This window comes from Peromyscus maniculatus, chromosome 12 (assembly GCF_049852395.1).
Source record: "Peromyscus maniculatus bairdii isolate BWxNUB_F1_BW_parent chromosome 12, HU_Pman_BW_mat_3.1, whole genome shotgun sequence".
In the NCBI taxonomy this organism is placed as follows: Eukaryota; Metazoa; Chordata; class Mammalia; order Rodentia; family Cricetidae; genus Peromyscus; species Peromyscus maniculatus.
Genome location: NC_134863.1, coordinates 39,603,294 through 39,625,868, shown reverse-complemented (window position 1 = coordinate 39,625,868; position 22,575 = coordinate 39,603,294). Strand labels below are relative to the sequence as shown.

The window sequence follows — 22,575 nt, the reverse complement described above, 5'->3', positions numbered from 1 at the left end:
TTACCCAGACTGCCATCATCCCAGGCTCCTGTAGTCTTCTTAGCATTGGCAGGACAGGTGTCAGGACAGCGTCAGATTTCAGCTGCAGGCCCATAAGGTGAAAGTTCTCTCAATGGAGGAAGACCTTGGGGAAGACTGACCTTATTTTGTCAGTGTCTCATTTATCCAGTCTGGGCCAGATTCCTGGCAGAAGGTGTTGAGTCAGGGCATGTAGCTACAGTTTTCCTGCCTTGCCCACAGTCAGGACAAATCTTTGTCACCCGCCAGTCCCACAGCCGCTCAGACCCAACCAAGTAAGCATAGAGACTTATATTGTTTATAAACTGTATGGCCAGGGCAGACTTCTTGCTAACTGTTCTAATATCTTAAATTAACCCATTTCCATAAATCTATACCTTGCCACGTGGCTCATGGCTTACTGGCATCTTTAAATGCTGCTTGTCCTGGCGGTGGCTGGCAGTGACTTTTTCTGCCTTCTTGTTCTTTCTTTTTTCCTCTCTGTTAGTCCCGCCTATACCTTTTTCCTAGCCATGGGCCAATCAGTGTTTTATTTATTGACCAATCAGAGCAAAACATTTGCCATACAGAACATCCCACAGCAAGGGCATCTTGCCCAGTGGTCAGTGTTGTCAACAATTCAGGTGGCTTTATCTTGTTATTCCATATCTCCTTTGGAGGCCTTGGGAGTCATTGCTAGGATCTGAGAGTCTCTGTTTGTATATAGTAAGCTTTTTATCAAATAATATAAATGCCATATTCATCAGATCTTTGATGGGTTTGAGGACCATCATCTATCAAATATATCTGAGCTAAATAAATCTTGAAAGCATCTCTAAGTTTGTTAACACTAACCAGGCCAATTTGTTATCCTATAGATATATTAGTCAAATGGATCTCTAGGTTCTGGTTTTTTTCTTATAAGTATATTTTATAAGCATTTTTCATATGGATATATGTATATATCTATCTATATCTATAAGCAGTTAGATTGCAGTTTTCTTTATAGACCATAGATGTGATATTGCCAGTTTTAAGAAAGAGGTTTGGATTTCTCTATGGAACTCTGAATACCTAAGAGCTTTAGCCTTGTCATTTCATAGGAGACCTACCATATAGAATCCTACAATCCAGAGGCCTGTAATATGATGATTAATTATTAACCTGTATTTTGGACCTTAGTCCTCCTCTCCCCTTTAAAGAGCATGATTTCATTTTTAATATAAATATTTTGCAATGAAGAATCATCAGTTTTTTTCTAAATGAAGAAAACTAATCTGAATTAACCCAACATGTTTAAATTCCCAATATATTTTATAGTTTTTTTAAAATTCAGCATAGTTTATATCCCTTCTGGCATTTTATAATTTTCCATTGTATCTTTAGGTCAGGCCTTTTGCTATTCTAGTACAGCCAGACATAGAACATTTTCATTTTTCCCTTTCCTTTTTTATTTCAGTCTTATGCCTTCTCCTGCTTTTCAGATGACATGCCAATTTTCATCAAAGTCCTTTCCTGTGGTTTCTAGCCCAGCAGTTTAGAATATTGTATAGGTATAACATTTCAAATAAGAATAGAAATATATATGCATATATTATAATAAAACATATTTGCAGTAGTATATAAAAACCTGTCTAATGTGAAACATTTTATATTAGAAGTTTTTTATCCTCATCAATAGTAATTTGTAACCAATTTTCTTGAATGATGACAAGTATTTGTAACCCATTGAATTCAAATGACCAAAATCCATGTATTTTTTTCTCTGTTTCCTGTGGAAGTAAAAGTATAATGTTATAATGTATCTTTGACTTTTATTTTAAAGTCAAAGCTTTTCAAAGTATGTAGGCTGATGATTTAATATTTGTTTCAAGCAGTATCAGGACAGAGAAGGGTTAAGATGGGAAGCTGCTAGCCAGCAAAAGAGACCTTGACTTTATCATAGTAAAAAAGAACTTGGCTTAGGAAGGAAGGGAGGGGGAGCAGTAGGCATAGAGTATGTTTTTGGCTTCCAGTGTTCCTGAAAAAAAAATTGTTAACTCCTCTCACTATAATAATTAACAATTAATCCCAGAGTCTCTGTTCGGTGTTCAAGCAGCTTGTCAATTGTAGGCAGTCAACTCCTTGCTGCCCACCTGCACTGAGAGTGTGCACCCCCACCCTCTGTGAGAGCCATTGACTGGCTGCAGGCCTTTCCTGCAAGCCAAGACCAGCCCTAACATGTGCTGCAGGCCTGATAGTAAGAGAGCTAGAGGGAAGTGACCCATGCTATGTCTCTCTGTCCTTCTCTTCCAGGCAAACGAGGGAGGTTAGTAGACTGAAAGAAGTAACAATACTTAGACATAAGTACCATTACACTAGCACTTAGAACATGGCCTCACTCTCAGTTAGTGAGCCCTATCTAACAGATGGCTTCTCTTGCAGTACCCAAGCCCAACCTTGCAGGAGCTACATGATTAACTCAGTTCAGTCAGGGGACCCAGTCCCCTTAAACATATGGAACAGAACAGTAACATAGTAACAGTCAGAACACAGACCAAGACCAAGACCAAGATATCAGTTTGCTGTTGAGACCTGCTCAGGGTCTCCAGAGGAACAAGGGGAATCCAATCCACAACAGAAGGATCTCCTGACCCACCAGAAGACCACTTGGACATATCCAGAAACCCAAAACAGCAATCAGACAGTATGTCCACCATAGATCTTGTGTGGGCTTCACAGACAGAGCTCCCACTGCCACAAATGGCCAGGAACAGAAACCAGAAGCCCAAAACCTTGCCTGGGAAAATCCAAAAGTTACTTGATACTAGGTGCCATAAGACTCAAAGGATGGTGGTCTTGGTGGTGTTGTGCCCATGTTGTGAGACCACAGAACCAATATCTGATGCAAACACACAGGGTTTTATTGATTACAAACTCAGGCTTGTTACTTATTCCAGCAGTCTGACACAGCAGGTGGAGGAGGAGGACAGCACTGAGCTCTCAGAGTGAAGAGTTTTTAAGAGGAAAAACCACAGGCAGGGTGGTACAAGCCTTTGTGTCATAGGCTTGGGTGAGGGTATGTAAACTTTGAATCCAATGGTTGGGGTTCAGAGGGATTTTCAACTACAAGTTTTATCAGTTGACATTTGGAGCCTGACGATGTTGTTCATGGACACTTGGGGCCAACAGATGTTATTTATCTAAATTACTCATTGGCCAGCCCATCCTGGTGGGGTACCTTGACCTGGACCCTAGCTGTTTTTCTTGGAGCTGTTTGAGGTTCTTTACTGGAAGAAAGTTCAGCTCCTGGCCAAGTGCTGTTTGAAATGGAATTTTCTTTAAATAGAGTTTGTCTTGCTCTCACAGTGGGTTTCAGGAATCTCAGTGGACCCTCTAAAATGTTGTTCCTAGAGTCCCCCAAAGACCATCAAGAGACCAAATCCAATGCAAAAGCAAAGAGTCTTTTTACTGTTGAGAGTTACCCCAGGCCTCTTCATCAGTCTGATGCAGCAGCAGATCAGGAGAGACTCCAAGTAGCAAAAGGGCAAGGTATTTATAGGGAGTAAAGCAAGGGGTGTCTTGGGGTCTACAGATGGCATAGGAACAGACCCAGAATTGGTTTATGCAAGTGGCAATCATGTAAGTAACTTTTAATTGGCTAGGGTTAGTTGGGGGTTACAGTTATTCATTTTGGGGCAGGCCTGGACAAGTCCTAGGCCTTGTCCTTGAGCTGCTATGGATGCTGGCTGGCCTAGCACATACAGACTATGGAGGCTGGCTCAGTGGTCCAGGCTTGGTGTGCCCTATCTCCCTGTCCCTGCTGGTAGGGACATCAGGGATTGTCTTTTGTTCATGTCCCTCTCAGAAACTGCTTTCTCAGTCTCAGGAAGGTGAATTTGAGGCCTGATTACTGAGAGAAGATTGAACTGCCTGTTATGGTGTCTGCTTGGTCCTTTCATTACTACATCAACTGTAGTAAGAGGTTTTACTTTGGGTGATAAAACATGCAATCAAGGCTGAGTTGTCTATCCAAGGGAAAGTCTGGGTAAGGAGTCTGTGGGAGAAATCCAAGTGGGGTTGTTTCCTCTAAGTATTATGGAGTAACATGCCTGCTGGATAAGTGGGGTCTGTTGTGTGCATTTAGAGGTGCTATGAGATAGGCTAAAGATTTAGAGCAACTTTCATGGTCCTTGGGAGCAACAAGTAAGGGAAGAGGATTAACAAGCTGTAGTGTTAACAAGCAGTGAAACCACTGCTATGTGTAGTTAAATGTGCATCTAGTGTCAAGATGGCTAGTGAGTGGGAATTTTCTTGTGTAAGGGAGAAATTACAGAGGGAAAGGAATATGTGGCTGTTATGCTCTGCATTAGCCTTTGGTTTGGGGTAAATTTGAGAAAAGAGGGAATGTCATGGAGAAACAGGCTTGGCCCCTTCGGACAGCTGGCAGGATGGAAGAGAAAGAGAGTACAAATTAGGTTTGAAACACTTGAAATCCATAGGAAGAGGCAGACAGTAAAGAAAAGAAAATGCCGTGAAAAGAATAAACCAACAAAGAAACTCATGATTACGGGACTGATGGCCAATGCCTAGTTCACCAGGTAAAATAGGACTATGTTAACTGGGTGTTAAAAACACTCAACTCAAAGATCTAGATTAGTCAGGAACCACAAGACTGATATAGAACATTAGTGGCTTTTTAAAAGTCCCTTGGTGGTATGGGATCCATGAGAAATTGCAAAGTCTTTAGCAGACCTACATGATTCTAGACCAGCCAACAGACTGAGTTTATAAACATGCTGAAACACTGAGGAGGAGATGAAGAAAGCGTTGGCATTCTGGCCCACTTAATGGGGACCTGCCCTGAGTCCTGAAGTAAATCCTCTTTTAAGGAAAAAACCCTGGCTTATTCTTCCTCTGCTCCCCTTCTTCTCTTCCCCACCATGAGGTATGCACACCTCTGCTTTCCCTCTCTCCCCCTTCTCTTTCTTCCTCTCTCCCTCTATTCCTCTCTTCCTCTCTCTGTCTCTCTATAACTCTTTCCATGTGGATGCTGCGCCTGCCTGGGGTGTGAGTGACTTCCCAACATGTCACACTGCAGTCCCCTGCTGAGTCTGCATGGAGTGTCTTCCTCACCTGCTGCGAGGCACCTTGGCTCCCTAAGGCCTACACTCTGTATCATTACAGAAAGGAAAAAGCAAATGATGAGTCTTGTTTAGGTTACTAAATAGCAAGTGTCATAAGTCCCTAGGGGGGAAACTGATAAAAGACCATATACTGTGCTTGAGGGTTTTTGAAAGGCTTTAAATCCTAACTAGCAAGGGTTAAAAGGAGTGCAAAGCAGGAGGGGTACAAGCTGTCTCCTGTTGTTTTTTTGTTTTTAGTATTTTGTGGGGGCCCGCCACCCAGCTCCCAAATAAATTCACACATGGAGGCTTATTATAACACAAATGCGTGGCCTTTTTTTTTAGCCAGCTTTCCTTAACTTAAATTATCCTGTCTACCTTTTGCCTCTGGGCTTTTCCTCTTCTCTTACTTCCATGAATCTTCCATGGCTTGCAGGTTGTGTAGCTGGGTGCCTGGCCCCTGATGTCCTCCCATTCTTCTGGCTCCTTCTCGATCTCCTCCTTTCCTCCCAGATTTCGCCCTCTATCTTCTGTCTGCCTGCCGGCCCCACCTATCCTTTCTCCTGCCTTGCTATTGGCCAGTTCTTTATTAGACCATCAGGTGTTTTACACAGGGACAGTAACACAGCTTCACAGAGTTAAACCAGTGCAACATAAACACAAGCAACACACCTTAAAATAATATTCTACTGTAGTCCCCACTGCACCCCATGTCATTGGATGGAAACCTCAAAGCTGCTCTGACTGATGTCCAAGGTTGCCTGTAATTGAAGACTGTAGATGGCACCTGGGGGCCTCTTGCTAAATTATGGATTCGTGGGTCTGCTATTAAAGCACAAGTTACTTAGATTTGGGTGGGTATTGAAGCCCAAATTACATTAAGTTGTTACAGTCCCCAGAGCGCTAGGGGTAATAGGTGGGTGGATCTGGGGATAAAACAGTCCAAGTCAAATGAACCAGCCTTGTTCTAGGTGGGCAATACTCCCCCTAGAGAAAACTGTACAAAAAAGTGTGTTAACCAGGGGCTCTCACTGAGCCAGGCTTGCCTAAGGGACAGATAGTGGAAATGGGCAAAGCTGTAGGTCAGATCAGAAGTCCACCAGACCCTGGGTGTGGTACAGTCAGGCATGTGGGGTTCTGTTCCCACTTGCCCCTGGGCTAATTTGAAATGTCCCTACCCAGGCTTTGGGGATGGGGAAATGCTTGTAGGTCTCATTGAGTTGCCTCGGTATAAGGAAGCCAAACAATTGCATTAAGTAGTGGGATCTTTTCTGGCTGTACTAGATCTTGCTAATGCATTTTTTTAGCTTCTCCTTAGCTACTGAGCATGAGGAACTGTTTGCATTTACTTGGAATGGTCACTAGTGGACATTCATAGTCCCCAAGTTTACCTTGACAGTCACATTCTTTTCGGTAGGGTGGTGTCCTGGGTCCTTGCTATGTCTTGGTGACAACCCTCTATTGCATGATGCTGATCTCTGAGTGTTTTTCAGATTAAATAAAATCCTAAACCGTTCATGTACCCATAAATGAACAGGCATAGAAGATGAATCCACACAAGGCACAAGGGCCGGACACAGCTGTAAAAGTCTTGGGCCCAGATCATATTGGGGGATGTCACTGTTTGGTGGCATGGAGCCTGACTTCTTTGTCAAATATGGCCTGGAAGCCTAGTCCTGGGATTTGAGGACTGAGCAACATGTTGTTCAAAAGATAGAAAAACTGGAATGTAACTGCAATGCTTGCTTTTGGAAAGATTTCTATATTTATTTATTTATTTATTCATTCATTCATTCACTCACTCATTCATTCATTCATTCATTCATTTATTTTTACTTCAGGTCAAGTTCCAAGCATGCCTCTTAACCAGGAGTACAATACAAGAAACTGGGAACTGAGCAGACCCTGGAGCAAAGTAAATGTAAAAAAAATGCTGGGAACCAAGTAAGAAAGTCTACTCTCACTGCAAATTTAGTCTGAGAGCTTGGCCTGCACAGTGTTTAAATAAATTAAATTAGTTATCATTTAAGCAGTAAGGTATCCCCATTCAAAGGGAGAGCCACAGCTCCTCCTCAATTTAACTCTACCTTGTATCAAGTTGACAAAAACCCCAACCAGGACAATCAACCCATGTCAACTTGATATACAAACACATCATTATTCACCTTTAACTGTTCTTTATTGTTTATCTCTAATGTCTCCTACTATTATTAATATCACAATATAAAACATAAATAACTTTAAAGCACCTCATGTGTCCTTATCTCATGCAAGTTCTATCTGGAACTCTCCCGCAAGAACTTAACTTACCCTGGAGGAAAATTCCCATTCCACATTTACGTTCTGGCCCTTAATCCTTACGGGTCTCTGTCTTTCTCCCTCTCTCCCCCTCAATGTCCCTCCTTTCCTTCCTTCATCCCCACTTCAGTGTGTGTTTGTGTGTGTGTGTGTGTGTGTGTGTGTGTGTGTGTGTGTGTGTGTGTATGTGTGTCTGTGTGTGTGTCTGTGTGTCTGTGCCTGTACGTATATGAGCAAGCTGGAAGTCAATTTGTGGCTTATCCTCAGGTTCTCTCCACCTTGGTCTCTCACTTTACCTGACACTTGCCAATTCAGTTACTCTGGCTAGGCAGTAAGTCCAAGGAATCTGCCTGTCTGTGCCTCTTCCACAGTGGGATTACTAGTATACAATAGAGTGTCTGGCTATTTTATGTGAGTTTCAGATATAAAAAGTTGTTTCTTCATGGTTTTTATCTTTGAGAAACCTACTGCCATAATTTAAAAGATGGAGAGAGAAGATTTTAGTGTAGTTTTAGTCAATTTACTTTAATTCTTTTTAAGGTATCAATAATCATACCACTATTTCTTATTTAAAATTATTTTGATAAAGTTGACCGATGAATTATATCCTCCTGTGAAGGCTCAAAATTGGAAGCCCCCAAACTTGCAGAATACTTTTTGCCCAATCACTTGCTTACTTTCTTAACATTATCATCAATATTTTAATTATTTTTTGCTTTGGAATTCTGTAAATTTTTAATGCCTGAGTAAAATGCATAATTGTAATTCTCAGTAACAGGTGAGGACTCTACTGTTCTTTTGATATAGGTTAGAGATGTGAGTGGGAAAGAAGTCATCTTTAGCCACCACAGGCACTTGAATTGGAAGGAGTGTTCATACATGCTGAACAGTTAGAACATAGTTATTTTAAATTTCCCCATCTGTCCACACTTTGCAGTCTTCCAGATCTCACTGTTGCAGATGTTGGTTCTCATAAAAGCATGCTACTCCACTTCTCTGTGTTTCATACATCCAATACACTTACGCTTTTTATTAAAATGGGGGAGGAGGAGAATTGGGTGAGGGAGGTCCATTGTCCCCTTTCTTTTTACATTTTTCCTGACCACCCATCTCAGATACAGTGAGTTGTAGTCACTGAGATCCTGAAAGTGTTCTGGCATCAGGCACCATAAGCCAGGAGTAATAACACTGAAGACATAAACATAGATGAGTGCAAATCTGTCTTTATTACTTAAGAAGCAGGATTACTGTGTAGTATGAATTTGTCACAAGAGCAGTGAGTCAGATTTCCTGGGTGGGATCACTGTTTCACTATTATGGTCATTTCAAAACTGGATTCTCTGCTTCCTCATTTCCTCAGATCGCAACATCGGGCAAGAGTCCAGTCTATGATTGGACACAGGCAGTGGCAAATGTTTTCGTTCTGTATGTTCCATGATCCACAAGCAAAGCCACAAGAACATCCAGTAGCAATCATCCCTGCATGATTGTGTGAGACAAAGACATCAGAGACCTTGGACCATAAGAGATGGAGAGTCCCTAACTGTTCTCCCTGGGAAGCTCATGCATAGAGCTACATTTTGTAGGGTATAAAAGTAAATCATTTTTGAGAATTATCTTCAAGAAAAAAATCATTTAAATGAAAAGACTTGTAGTTTTCAGTTGATGGCAAATTCACCTCTGTGCTGGCTCTTCTTCTACCACTACAAGGGAATAGAGTGGGAAAGAAAACAGGGCCATATCCATGACCACACAATTGAAATCCAGGTGGACTGTCATATGTGTTCACGAAGGAAGGTGTAACAAGAACAAACCCCGAGTTCCTCAGTAGCATCCTTAAGAGAAATGAAAATCAGGAAGGGATGTCTAGGCACCTGGGACTACATCACAGCCCCATGGCAGCAAAGACCTGATGCAATAGAAGATACAGGTGTTCGAGGATTTCTGAGAGCTTCGAGAATTACTCACAAATTCTCCCTTGTGAGTTACTCACCAGATGGACAGGAAGCCAGTTTCCCCGAAGCTTTGACAGTAGTGCAGGAGACACTCTTAGTCTGAGTGGGGCGAGGATGCTCTGCAGGTAAGAGAATCAGGGGTATTGCCATAATCTCTTGTTCCTACAGCTCCCTTTCTCCTTCATTCTCTGTCTTGAGGAGTCCCTGTTTTCACAAGTAGGCTAATGACTACATTTTAGGACTTAGTGTCTTCATATGTGACATCAAAATAACAGTTGTGCTTACCTTATATAATGGCAGTAAAAATTAAAATGAACCAACTTAAAGCTTTATATTATGCCTTTTCAAAATGTGTTCATAAATTACAGGTGCCACCCTCCTAGGTCTATTGATTATCAAAGAAAATGGAGCTTTTAACCATGAGTTCAAAAAAAGATATGATTATAAAGGAAGTCCTGAACAGGGAGTTAGGGCTATAATTGATTAAATAGAGGTTTGATCTTGGAATAGGATAGAGACGAAATTATAATGTAGGAATAAGAGGCGTGAACATTGACTAAGCTCAGTGTTCCCCTACCCCATCAGTTACCTAGGCGACTGAGAGCTTCCTTGAGCCTCTTCATAATGGAGTCTAAGGTCTCTTCAGTATTCACTAGAATCATCAGTTGAAGAAGGGAGATGATGATGAAAAGTGAGCAGGTTGCACTCTTCATCCTGTTGAAAGTCAATGTCCTGGAAGAAAAAGGCAGAGAAGATGAGATCACTGAGGCCTGGGGTAGCGAGCTGGGAGGGATAGGAGGAGACAGTTCTACTCTGGGGAGAGTAGAGAGGGAAGAACAAAGCAACCATGCTGCAAGTGTTCTTGTTGTTTGGAGAAGCAAAGAGGGTTCCTACAGAGAAGATTCACTCACAAACATCAGTCAGGTTTCCAAGGCCGGCCAAGCAAGGATGCTTTCAGACTCTTGTGCGATTATCAGCCTGGTACCCATAATATATGAAACACACAACCCTCCACCTCCACCATATAAATACTTCCCATAGTTTCAAAGAACTCTGGCAGCTGAGGCGTAGTTTTTAGCAATTTCCTCTGAATTAAAACATTCCCTCAAGGACCTGTGAAGAGGTTCTTGAGTCTCAAGTGGTAAACACACTGCACATGGCTAGAAAACCCCAAACTTGAGTGTTCTCAAAGTGTTTCCCAAATGCCCCTACCTAGTATTATAGGAGCAGCTAAGCAATTGCTGAGGAAGGAGACTGACCAGCTGAGCTGCCTAGAGGAGAGCCTCCTACCTGTTTAGCTGCTTGCAAGTTGTACAGAGAGCTCCAGGCCCCACGTTGGACACCAGCTATGGTGAGTCCCTGAAGACTTTACGGCAGGCAGGGAAAAAAATGATCCATGAAGAGACAAGAATGAAACTCAGCTCAGCCCAATTTTCTTGTAACCAGTGCTGGACCAGGACTTCTAGAGTCTGGCCAGATCATTTTACTTTAGCCATATTTAAGCACAGCACAATTTTGAAAAACGTAGTCAGATAACAATTAACCCAAGTACACAACAGTTTAAGACATGTTTACATTGTGATTCTTTACAAAGTACATCTGGCTTTTACAAGAATGGGTTCTATTGACTCAGAGATAGTGCTCCAGATTTAGGGTGTAGGGAGCTTGACTGAGGTAAACATAACGCCTGTGGGTGTTGGGATTAACCTGGCCCTAAGATAACATAGAAGTCACTTAGGCTGTTGTAAAGCACAAGTGACTGGGTTTTATGGTTTAAAAGTAATGCTCAAGATTTAGGGGAAAGGATCTTGGATAAGTAAAAACATCAATTCTGGGAGATAAGGGCAGAGCCTGTCTCCTCAGACAGCAAAGTATCACTAGGTTGTCAAAGGGCATCATTCTTAGTGTTCCAGGAAGAACAGCTATGCACCTTATTCCTATGAAGAGGTAAGCTGTGTGTTTAACTCTCCTAGCTTCCCCAGAGCTTATCTGTATACACAAGGCTCTTTGCTCCCTAAAATCACCCATGCATGGATGGGCTTTTCAGTAGGTCAGTTGCTTTTTATTCATCCCTTCTCCTGTAAATAACCCCTCACCAAGATGCCTATAAAAAAAAACTTCAGTAATTTACTGACTCACCAAACTGGACTTGGGTAGATTAGTTTTGTTGATCCATTATCAGTTCTCTCTTAGGATGAATAGTCATGTGTGTCTTCTTCTGAGAAAAAAAAGTACACACAATTCATTTGATACCTGATTAGGATTATGGTCATGAACCAAAGATGAGTTGGGATGCTGAGACATGTACCTGAAGCTGATCTCTAAAGGGTAGACATCCATGGCAAAAATTTTGATATAATTCCCTCTCCTCATATGGTATGGGGTTATATAACTTTTTGCTATATCAGGGGTTGCATGGGCCTTGCTTTGGGAGATATACAATCATGGCTGTATCTTCTATCCAGAGAAAGCGTCTGGGTGGGTAACCTGCAGGGGAAATCCAAATGGGGCTGTCTTTATATGATATGGAGTGACATGCCTGCTTGAGGAGTGGGCCTTCCATATGAAAACATAGTTGACCCAAGAAAGGTTAAATATTGAGAACAATTTTGTTTTGGTCCCTGAGAGTGAAAAGTAAGCGAAAACAGTATCCATAAGCAGGGTCCGAGGTAGCATAACCACTTCTGTTTGTAGTAAAAAGTCATATCACGCCAAGATGGCTAGTCAGTGAGGACTTGCCTTTGTAAGGTAGCAATTATAAACCCAAAGGAATGTTCTGCTAGCCTGCTTAATATTAGTTGAATAAAAGAGAAAATGAGATGGAGATGTTGATTTCTTGGCAAGACTCTAGAAAAAAAAGAGTCAAAGTTAGATCTATGCTAAGAGCCTTTTCTGGAATTCAAAAACTTAAAATTCATGGGAAGAGTAAAATAGTACAAAATAATGACCTGATGTAAAAATAACAATAAAGAAACTAATTTTACAAAAGTGATCTTTAGTATCTAGTTCACCAGGACTGTGTTCTCAGGAGAATTTTTTTTTTAAGTGAATTAATCAGAGACTTGGATATTTTATTGGGCTTTAGTGACTGGTGAGTCCCATGAGAAAACATTTTTTTTCTTCAATAAGAAGAGGCTTTGAAGATCTAAATGATCAAGACCAGGATATAAATTAAATTCTTAAGGTACTAAAACACACAGTAGATGAGAGGAAAAACAATTGATGAATTCTGTATAGTTACTAAAAAACAAGTGTGGTAAGACTTGTGTTGAGCTCTCAGAGTTCCTAGAAAAAAAACTGATAAAAACAAAACAGAACACATTTTGTGAGTTCTGAGAAGGCTTTCCAAGCCTAACCAGTGTTTCACCAAGGGTTAAAAGAAGGAGAAAAACTTATGAAGGTACAAATGATCATCACAGAAACCACTGTTCTGGAGGAAACCACCCAAGCTACTTCTCTGAGAAGGTGATCAAAGTTCCCTGCAGGTGAGGGCTATACATGGACTGGAGGCCTCCCATCAAACTATGAACTCACCAGTCTGCCATTAATGTATGAATTACTTGGGCTTTAGGAGATTCTGGAGCCATGTGCATCTATGACAAGTCTCAAAACACCAGGGGCAATGGGCAGCAGTGGGTGGATATGGGAATAAAACAGTCCAGGTAAAAAGCACCAGGTTTCACTAACATTGAGCAATGACCCATCCAGAGTAAACTGTGCATTTCTTTCCTGAAGAAAGGTAAGTTGAGGGTGGAATTTGTTCTAGCCTTGGGCTTACACTGAAACAACCCATGACAGAGACAACAGGAAGAAAGGGAGAAGCAGGAGAGGAGAGGAGGGGAGGGAAGAGGTGGGGAGAAACCAGAGCTTCAGTTCAAGCAGAGTCTACCAGAATCTGGGTGGGGTGTAACCAGGCAGGTATAGCTTGAGCTAGCTCCAAAAAAACTCATAGGGATTGGGGAAATGTATGGGAGTCCCATCCCATGGAGGTCCTCCATGATGAAGAAGCCAAACAGGTACAAATGAAAGGATTTTCCCATGCTCAATTAGACCTTGCTAACGTGTAGGTGTGGTTTTTTTGTTATTTTAATTCCTTTAGCTGTTGTTTATCAAGTCCAATTTCCATTTACTTGGGATATGGTCAACAGTGGACCTTCAGAGTACTTCAAGATTACCTTCAGCATTCCATTACTTATCATAGGATGGTGGCCTTGCTTTGCTATCCTGACCATCCTCTCTACGAAGCAGTTTCGTTGCCTAGATAGCATGATGCTAAATTCTAAGTGTTCTATATATTTTAAAATACATTGAAAATACATGCATGCAGGTGCACCAAAGGGAATGAGAATGAGATCTCAGTCCAGATAAGCTACAAGGACCAGAGAGATGCTAAATTGTTTGGAGTATTATGATCCTGTAAGACATATGTGATATGTGACAGTTACTTTTTTTCCCCTTTATTTTATTTTACAATACCATTCAGTTCTACATATCAGCCACAGGTTCCCCTCTTCTCCCGCCTCCCACTCCCTTCCCTTTTCCCCAGCTGACCCCCCCATTCCCACCTCCTCCAGGGCAAAGCCTCCCCCGAGGACTGAGATCAACCTGGTAGACTCAGTCCAGGCTCAGTCCCCTCCTCCCAGACTGAGCCAAGTGTCCCTGCATAAGCTCTAGGTTTCAAACAGCCAACTCATGCAATGAGCACAGGACTCGGTCCCACTGCCTACTTGCCTCCCAAACAGATCAAGCCAATCAACTGTCTCACCTATTCAGAGGGTCTGATCCAGCTGGGGGCCCCTCAGCCTTTGGTTCATAGTTCATGTGTTCCCATTTGTTTGGCTATTTTTTTTCAATAATTGAGTAAAACCAAAATTTATTATAAGCCACAGTTGTCTTAGGGACCTCCATGCTATATATATAGCCTCCATGGTTCTATGGGTTGTGGTCTGATTGTTCTTTATTTTATATCTAGAATCCACTTATGAGTGAGTACATACCATGACTGTCTTTCTGGGTTTGGGTTACCTCACTCAGGATGATTTTTTTCTAGTTCCATCCATTTGCCTGCAAATTTCATGCTTTCATTGTTTTTCTCTGCTGAGTAGTACTCCATTGTGTATATGTACCACATTTTCTTAATCCATTCTTCAGTTGATGAGCATCTAGGTTGTTTCCAGGTTCTGGCTATTACAAATAGTGCTGCTATGAACATAGCTGAGCATGTATCTTTATGATATGAATCAGCATTCCTTGGGTATATGCCCAAGAGTGGGATGGCTGGGTCTTGAGGTAGTTCAATTCCTAATTTTCTGAGAAACCGCCATACTGATTTCCACAGTGGTTTTACAAGTTTACATTCCCACCAACAGTGGAGGAGTGCTCCCTTTGCTCCACATCCTCTCCAACATTGACTGTCATTGGTGTTTTTGATCGTAGCCATTCTGACAGGTGTAAGGTGGTATCTCAGAGTCATTTTGATTTGCATTTCTCTAATGATTAAGGATGTTGAACATTTCTTTAAATGTCTTTCAGCCATTTGTGAGTCTTGTTTTGTGAATTCTCTGTTTAGCTCTTTAGCCCATTTTTTAATTGGACTGTTCAGTATTTTGATGTCTAGTTTCTTGAGTTCTTTATATACTGTGGAGATCAATCCTCAGCCAACAGAATGGGAAAAGATCTTCACCAACCCCACATCTGACAGAGGATTGATCTCCACAGTATATAAAGACAGTTACTTTTTAAACCCTACAATATCCATGTCTGTAATTGTAAATGAGATGAATATTTAACTGGGACTCCTAGAATATTAGTGGATTTTTATACCCCACCTTATTCAAGTTGTTCTTTGTCTGTATGCTATCTAGATTTTTGTTAACTTGACACAAGCTAGGGTCATTTAGGAAGAGAAAACCTCAACTGAGTAAATTCCTGCACATTGGTTTGTAGGCAAGTCTGTGGGGCCATTTTCTTGACTCAAAGTTAAAAAAAATTAATGCATAACCTTTGAATTAAGGCTCACTCCAAACTTCTGGATACAGTAGTTTCTAGATACATCTAGTCTTTGTCAGAATGGCCTCTAGTCCAATTCCCAATAGAGTCCTTACTCCCCTCCATGCCTGGTGGGTCCAGTCCTCACCCTCCACAGTTCTAGAGGCATTCTGACATTCCAACCTCCCCCCCACACCAGAATGGGCATTAACTTCTGCTTCCAGTATCCTAAGGGCATCTCTGTCTTTCAGATGTCATCCTGGCATCCACATCAGAGCATTAGGGCTTGAAAGGTCCTTGGACCTGAACTACTTTGATGCCATCACTCTAAAGATAACTAACCCAAGACTGAGGTGAACACTGTGCTTACCTAAGGTCACTGATGAGCATCTTGTAGACTGGGAGCTGGTTTAGAACCATAGTCTCTCCTTCCCACTGCATTATCCTTTGCATGAAGCTGTCTAACTTCTCTGAGGCTAAATGAAATACGAGAAATGGAAAAAGGCATGATATTTGCCAAGTTTATGTAATCCTCTAATTGTTCTATTTGACTGGGAGATTGACCATTAGAGAATAAGGTCATGTAAATTATGCTGCACTTTTACAACACAAAATAAAATGATTTTTCTTTTCTGGATGCAAGACTGCTTGAGGCCACAGAGGTTATTCACGCTCAGTCAGCTTCGAGGGTTTTATTCTCCTTAACAAAGTTGTTTCAAAAGCAGATGAATAGTGATGGATGTTGGCTCCCTTCTCTCATGTTAGGTAATTGATATTTATTATAAAACTAAACAGAAACATGCAAGATTTGTGAAAGAATATCAACAACTTCTAGTTCAATATTCAATTTTTTGTAGATCATCTCCTCCAATCATACTTGTCATGTGTATTGTGATCATTGTCATAGTCCTCTGCAATTTCCATTATAACTATCCTGTCTTTTCCATGTCAAGTCCCGGGAAGGAGCTTTCAGCTGGACATGAGGCTTTAGAGCTGCTCTACCAATCAGAATGGTCATGATCTCCTTCACTTGCACAAACCTGGGTGTTGTGCCACAGATTAGCATCTAGGAGCTAGTTCTGCTTTGAAGACTTCTGCTGTTCCCTGCTGCACTTCCTCTCTGGAGTTTAAAAGTTCAAGTATAGAATCAAGAAACAATTTAAACCACTGGTTCTTATTGAAGCTGACTGATGCCAACTGCAACATCTGGGATGCGACCTTAGCATTTCCTATTGACATCAAGTACAACATAAGGCTCCTAGTTGTCTCTGACAGCGCCTATGTTTTCTCATTCCCTGGATTTTCATCCTCTTTGATCTTTTCACAGTAAATTGATAGGCTGTAATGTATACATCTGGAAAGAATCCAGATCATTTGTGAGATTGTCACTGCATCTTGTCATGGACCCTGACCTCTTTGTGAAGTGTGGCCTAGAAGTCTCGTGCTAGGGCTGGAGGACTGGGCAGTCTGTTGTTAAGAGACAGAAAATCAGAAGGATGGCTAGAATACTTTCAGAATGTATTTATTTATTTAGTATTTATTTATTTGCTTATTTTAGTTCAGTTTAAGCTGCACGTGTGCCCCTTAGATCAGGTGTCTGTTAGGAACCAAGATGTCAAGAGCTATGCAGAGCCTGGGACAAAGTAAGCATAAAAGCAATGCTTGGAACTGGGCAAGACAGTCTAGCAATTTAAAACTTGCAAACTTTGGATTCAGAGTCAGGCAATCACAGTATTCGAGAAAGTTAACTTGTCATTTAAGCATCAAGTGTCAAAGGAAGAGGCCCAGTTATCCTGTTCTCAGCACAGGTAAAGGAAGTTGTTCTGTCAGCTTCTTACTAAGAACTTGACTTACCCTAGGGGGAATACTCATTCCAGGTTTGTGTTCTGGCACTAACTCTCCATTTTAGTGTATCTTGGGGGTAGTGGCAAACAGGCGTATGTGGTGTATATATGTGAGTATGTGTGTGTGTGGGGGGGCAGGCTATTATTAGGTGTTGCCCTCAGGATCTGTCCACTTCTGTTTGAGCTTTCTTGTTTGGCCTAAAGCTTGCTAATTTGGTTAGGATGACTCATCGGCAACACTGGACCGCAATTACACACCATCATACCCGGCTCTTTAGTTGGATTTTGGATATCAAACTCATGTCCTCAGGCCTGTACTGCAAGTTCTTTACTGACTTTACCAGTCTTTGTTTTCTGCTTCCCAGAATGAGTACAAAAACACCACCCCTTTCTCAGTTTTTGTTTTGTTTGTTTGTTTTGTTTTTTGAGACATGGTTTCTCCGTGTAGCTTTGGGCCTTTCCTGGAACTCACTCTGTAGCCCAGGCTGGCCTCGAACTCACAGAGATCCTCCTGGCTCTGCCTCCCGAGTGCTGGGATTAAAGGCGTGCGCCACCACCACCCGGCTTCTGTTTTCTTCTAAAGAGAAGGTTCGTTATAAAGTCAAGAACTGACTGAAAAATAGGCAGGTTCCAATTCAGCTTCAATCTCTGCCTTGCCAGGTCCTGCCTCCAAATCTCTATTCTCTGGGGAGAGGTAACTTGAACACCCATCTCTCGTCTCAATATCACAACTTAAGAAAACTCAAACAGGTGATCCGAACAATTTTTGTTTTACTGATTTCTGTTTAACATCCCTTAAACTTCCGTCATAGCTATTTTCTTTTTATATCCATTAATACTTTGTTTGTATTCACTAAGCAAAGCAAATATTTAGTTACTGTCAGGGAACCAGGCATGAGATTATGACACCAAAGCCTCTGCTTCCATGAAGATTATAACACAGTGGAAGAAGAAAACATTAAGCATGCCAACACTTTACAGAAATAACTACAGATTTATCATTCGTTAAAAGTTAGAGTGGAAAGTAGAAAAGAGCCTTTCCTCGGAAAATGCCGTGGTGAGACTTGAAGATTAGGAGAGCAGCCTGGGGCAAAGACCCAGAATAGGATGGAACCCGTCTGGTGAGAACTTCCAGGTAGGAGTAGCCATGCTGGATTGATAGGAAAGTAGTCCAGATATAGCACAACTGGCCAGTGTACTATTGTAAAGGCCAAGGTTTTCACATGCCAAGTCACAGAATCATAACAAACAAACAAACAAAAATCTACTAGGGTGCCCAGAGCACTCTAGGACCTGCCTGGGATTTCATCCAGGAACAGAGAAAGGAAGAGGATGTCTAGAAGTGAAGACACCAAGGTCCATGGAGATGGGATGACATTGCCTAATGATCCTATCCAACCCACCACATCTACTCACTTCTAGATTCAGGGAGTATTGTTAGATTAAAGATACCTACTCAGAACACATTCTCTGGCCACTATGTAGAGCATTCATAAGACAGGAGCAAGAAAACATTTTGGGAGATTCATGGAACAATCAATAATCTTGATGAAAAATGCTGGACATGTGGAGCAAAGCAGTTAAAAAGAAGTGAAGGTACTTGAGATGGGAATACAAATGTGAAAATTGCTAATGGATTCAGTAACACTGTTAGCATGTGCTTAATGAGCAGACATCCTTACACATTTGAAAATCATTAGTGAAAAATAGCTGTGGGTCCTCTGAGCTGCAGCTGGAAAACACAAGGATTTCAGTAAGGACCATGGTTGAAAAGAAGCAGGGAGAAGGCAATGAGGTACACCAGAGTGATACAGGTCTGGTTTGCAGTGCAGGAAGAAGCAGGAAAAAAAAAAAAAAAAGAGGAACTGTGATCCACCATTCAGTGGTGCCATTGAATAGTCTTTATGTCACAGCTGGCCCACACAGTGGCCTCATATCCCCAGAATCTGTCTGTTCAGTGTTCCTGCCACAATCAGTCTGATGAAGTGATAAATTTAAGAACAGAAATGGAGATCTTGATCTATGACACAGCTTTAGTTAGAATTCTTACATTCCCAAGGCCACAAAAATATGTGTATTTTAGCTATTCAAGCTACAGATCATTCCAGAAACTCTCCTGCAGTGAATGTTGGGTCTCCCATAACTTGCTGGAGCTGAGGGTATCACAAAGACATTGTGGTAGTGAAATAGATTTATCTCATTCTTTCTCATATTGTCTCTCCTAGGTTTCTATGTGCCTGATATTTCTACATCTTTTTTCCCTTTTATGAATTTTTTCACTGCCAGATAAATAAATTCACAAAATTCCCCTTTACATGAAAAAACGTTATTTTCTTACTTTTTTTTTTTTTTGAGACATGGTTTCTCTGTGTAGCTTTGGATCCTGTCCTGGAACTCACTCTGTAGACCAGGCTGGCCTTGAACTTTGCCTCCTGCGTGCTAGGATTAAAGGCATGCACCACCACTGCCTGGCTTCTTCTTAACTTTCTAGTCCCTGACATCCTTGGGTCTTTTTAGTCATTTTTCTTTGACAAGTTATTTTCCTGGCCCCAACAAGCAACCTCAAATTCCCTGTCTTATTCTTCAATCTCTACATGGCTTCTGAGTGCACCTCAAAAGATAACATCATTTCATCTTGTCCTAACTGTGAAGAAAGAGGCTACTTATCATCTCAAGATCCCAACTTCCTCATTTTGAGAACAGCCAAACAACACTTCAAGAGCAATGCTGAGGATTAAGTAGGCTGTGTGTGTAAAATTACAGTGATAGCTTATATCTAGCATAATAAATATTATTGTATTTCTATGGAAAACCATATTGTTATATCATTGTGCTCTTCCATATCAATGCCAATAAGCCAGCCAGGTATTGGTTAATGGACTTTTGAGGCTAAATTGTCTCATTTTAAGTGTAAAGAAACATGGTTTTGCTTTATCAAAGTGGTAAATTTGTTTGGAAGATAGTCTCACAACATTATCTTTTTAGTATGTTTATAAGTCTGAGAAAAGTTAATAAATCACACCCAAACTCAGAAACAAATAATAATTTCACAGTCAAACATATTTGTTCTCTCCAGAAAATACTGTCATCAATGCAATAATGTTTCACATTTATCTAGTATAAAGAGGAGGGGCTCTGTATTTAACTTGGTTCTTTCCTCTGTGCTTGCATATTGCTTGCTTTGAAATTTAAAAAGTCAATCTCCTTCTTGGGTGTTGGAAATAACCACAAGCTGATTGCTGTTTGAGTTTATCTGATTTTGTTCTTGTTCTGCTTTTAGTGAGTGTTGTGTCTCATGGGCTGGGGCCTCCCTCCTTGAAACCAATCTTTCCTCATTCAGCTACCTCCTGGTCTGTGTCTCTCAGACAGCTTTTCTTCTTTCTTTTATTTTGTGATTTTGTTTAGTATTATTTTTTCTTTGTCCTTGAGACTTTCAAATCTATATACAGTATGAAACTCAAAAATACCCATGCTTGTTTTCCCTTCAAATTCCAAAATGCCTCCACAAATGGGTGTGCTCTCCCAACTTTGTGGTGTTGTTTTTGATTTATACCTCATGGAGTTGAATTTGGAGTGCCCTTTCTGTATGGTCCATCCACTGGAATATGGACAATCTTCTAGTGTCTGTGCATGCAAAGTGAAAAACAACAAAGTGTCATCCTCCATCCTTAAAAAGCTTTTTTCTTATATGTTGATATTCCTCATTTCCACAAGGGAAGGAAAGGCAGCAAACACATACAAGTAACGAGAAAACAAGGATGAAGTTGTTGACTGACCTCAGTCTGCTTCTTGGTTTTTACCAACATGGGTTCTCAGGTTCATTCCATTCTAAGTCTTGCCATAGAGTCAGAAATGGTTCTTCATCTGTACATTTGATTCCTTGGACTGCCATTACCTAGCATCATACACTAACTTATGCAATGGAATCTTACAGTTCTAGAGGTAAAAGACTGAGATATAGGTTTGGGCAGGACTCCTAGTATTGTCAGACTTTTCTCCTTGGCTGTAGCTGCCTGCCTTCTCCTTCTGTTTCCCATCATCTTCCCTTCGGGTGATGTCTGTGTCCTGAACTGATAATGATATCTGCAAAATTGGCCTAAGACACATTCTATTCAATCTGCATTACCTAATTACCTTTTAAAAAACCACATCTCCAGATCTCTAGGTAATAGTCACATTCTCAGACACTGGAAGTTAAAGTTTCAATATGTTAAGTGGAGGGAGGTAGCACAATTTAGCCGTTATTGAGGGGAAAGTAAAGGAAATCAATTTATATTAGAAAGATAATACTTGCTGTCTCAAAAGCAAAACAAACAATAGCAACAAAAACCTCTTGATTTTAAAAATACTGCTTTCTCCCTGGGTCATCCGATAAGTCAGCTTTGATACTGAAATCTTATAAATAACTCTGCTAAAGCAATCAGTAAGAGGACACACACACACACACACACACACACACACACACACACATGTTCATACATACATATATTTCTGAAAATTTGCATTAATTAAACATTTTATAAAACACTTTACTCACATGAGTAAATTCTTTTACTGTCTTTCTAAATTATATGTGTATGTTATGTATAATTTAAATACCTGCTATTATGATTTTCAATAGGTTTGGATTTACTCTTTTTTATTAGGTTTTTAATTTGTCATAGAAAAGAACAGGTTTTTACTTTGACATTTCCACACATTTTTTGTTTTTGATCTTCTCCACTGCCTTCTCAGGCTGCCTTTCCTCTCCCCCTGCCCTCAGCTCCTCCTCTGCTTTTCTGTCACTTATATTCTATTATTCTCTGTTTGTGTATTTTCCCTCTTCTCTCTTAAGACATCTTTTCCCTCCTTTGTAATCTTTTTTTTCCAATTTCATGACCCATACACAAACTCGCTTATTTTTAAAGGAATTGATTGTAGTTAGAGCAAACTGTGTCCAGTGTATTTTTCTCTGGAAGTGTGAAGTGACCACCCACCTATACTTATCTTATTTACCTTAAACCTCTCATAGATTTATTGCTTACCATTAATTAAGCATGCCATTAAATAGTGCCTGAGCCCTTTCCTTGTGGAACTTGCTTCAGTTTTGAAATCCTGCCAGCCGCATGACATTGGGAGCCCACACGTTCCTTTTCCCAGGATTTGTCATTATTAGGGTGGGGCTAAACCTCACCTTTAGTTCTTTTTGTTGAGAACCAACTCTCAGCCTGTAGTGGGAGGAAACTTCCTATTTTCATCTCAGTCCTCTTCAGCCTCCTTAATTCCTCTCCTTTCATTTCTTCTTCCTCCATCCCTAAAAACACACCTCACATCCCTGGTTTTTCTAGAAATTTTTCTACAGTTATGATATTCTTTCGCAGAAAGTTCTGAGTGGTAAAAACAAACAAA

At 40.9% G+C, this 22,575-nt stretch overlaps 2 protein-coding genes across 3 annotated transcripts in view; both read right to left on the bottom strand.

The window, feature by feature from the left end:
* LOC102904218 (resistin-like alpha) overlaps positions 1-9,452 on the bottom strand; it is a 14,830-nt gene extending 5,378 nt beyond the window's left edge. Inside the window, exon 1 of the mRNA XM_076548932.1 lies at positions 9,394-9,452. The gene's annotated coding sequence lies outside the window, so the exon portion shown is untranslated. The remainder of the gene's footprint in view (positions 1-9,393) is intronic.
* On the bottom strand, positions 8,608-22,575 carry LOC102907719 (resistin-like alpha). Of its 2 annotated transcripts, none has more exons than XM_006996517.4 (5): positions 22,361-22,575; positions 11,495-11,573; positions 9,945-10,087; positions 9,394-9,474; positions 8,608-8,879 (listed from the first exon to the last, which is right to left on the bottom strand). In XM_006996517.4, exons 3-5 carry the CDS (start codon positions 10,066-10,068, stop codon positions 8,749-8,751), a joined length of 336 nt encoding a protein of 111 aa, XP_006996579.1. In that variant the 5' UTR covers positions 10,069-10,087; positions 11,495-11,573; positions 22,361-22,575; the 3' UTR covers positions 8,608-8,748. The 2 variants fall into 2 exon arrangements, with proteins under 2 accessions (XP_006996579.1, XP_076405048.1); XM_076548933.1 differs by having other exon boundaries at positions 11,495-11,570.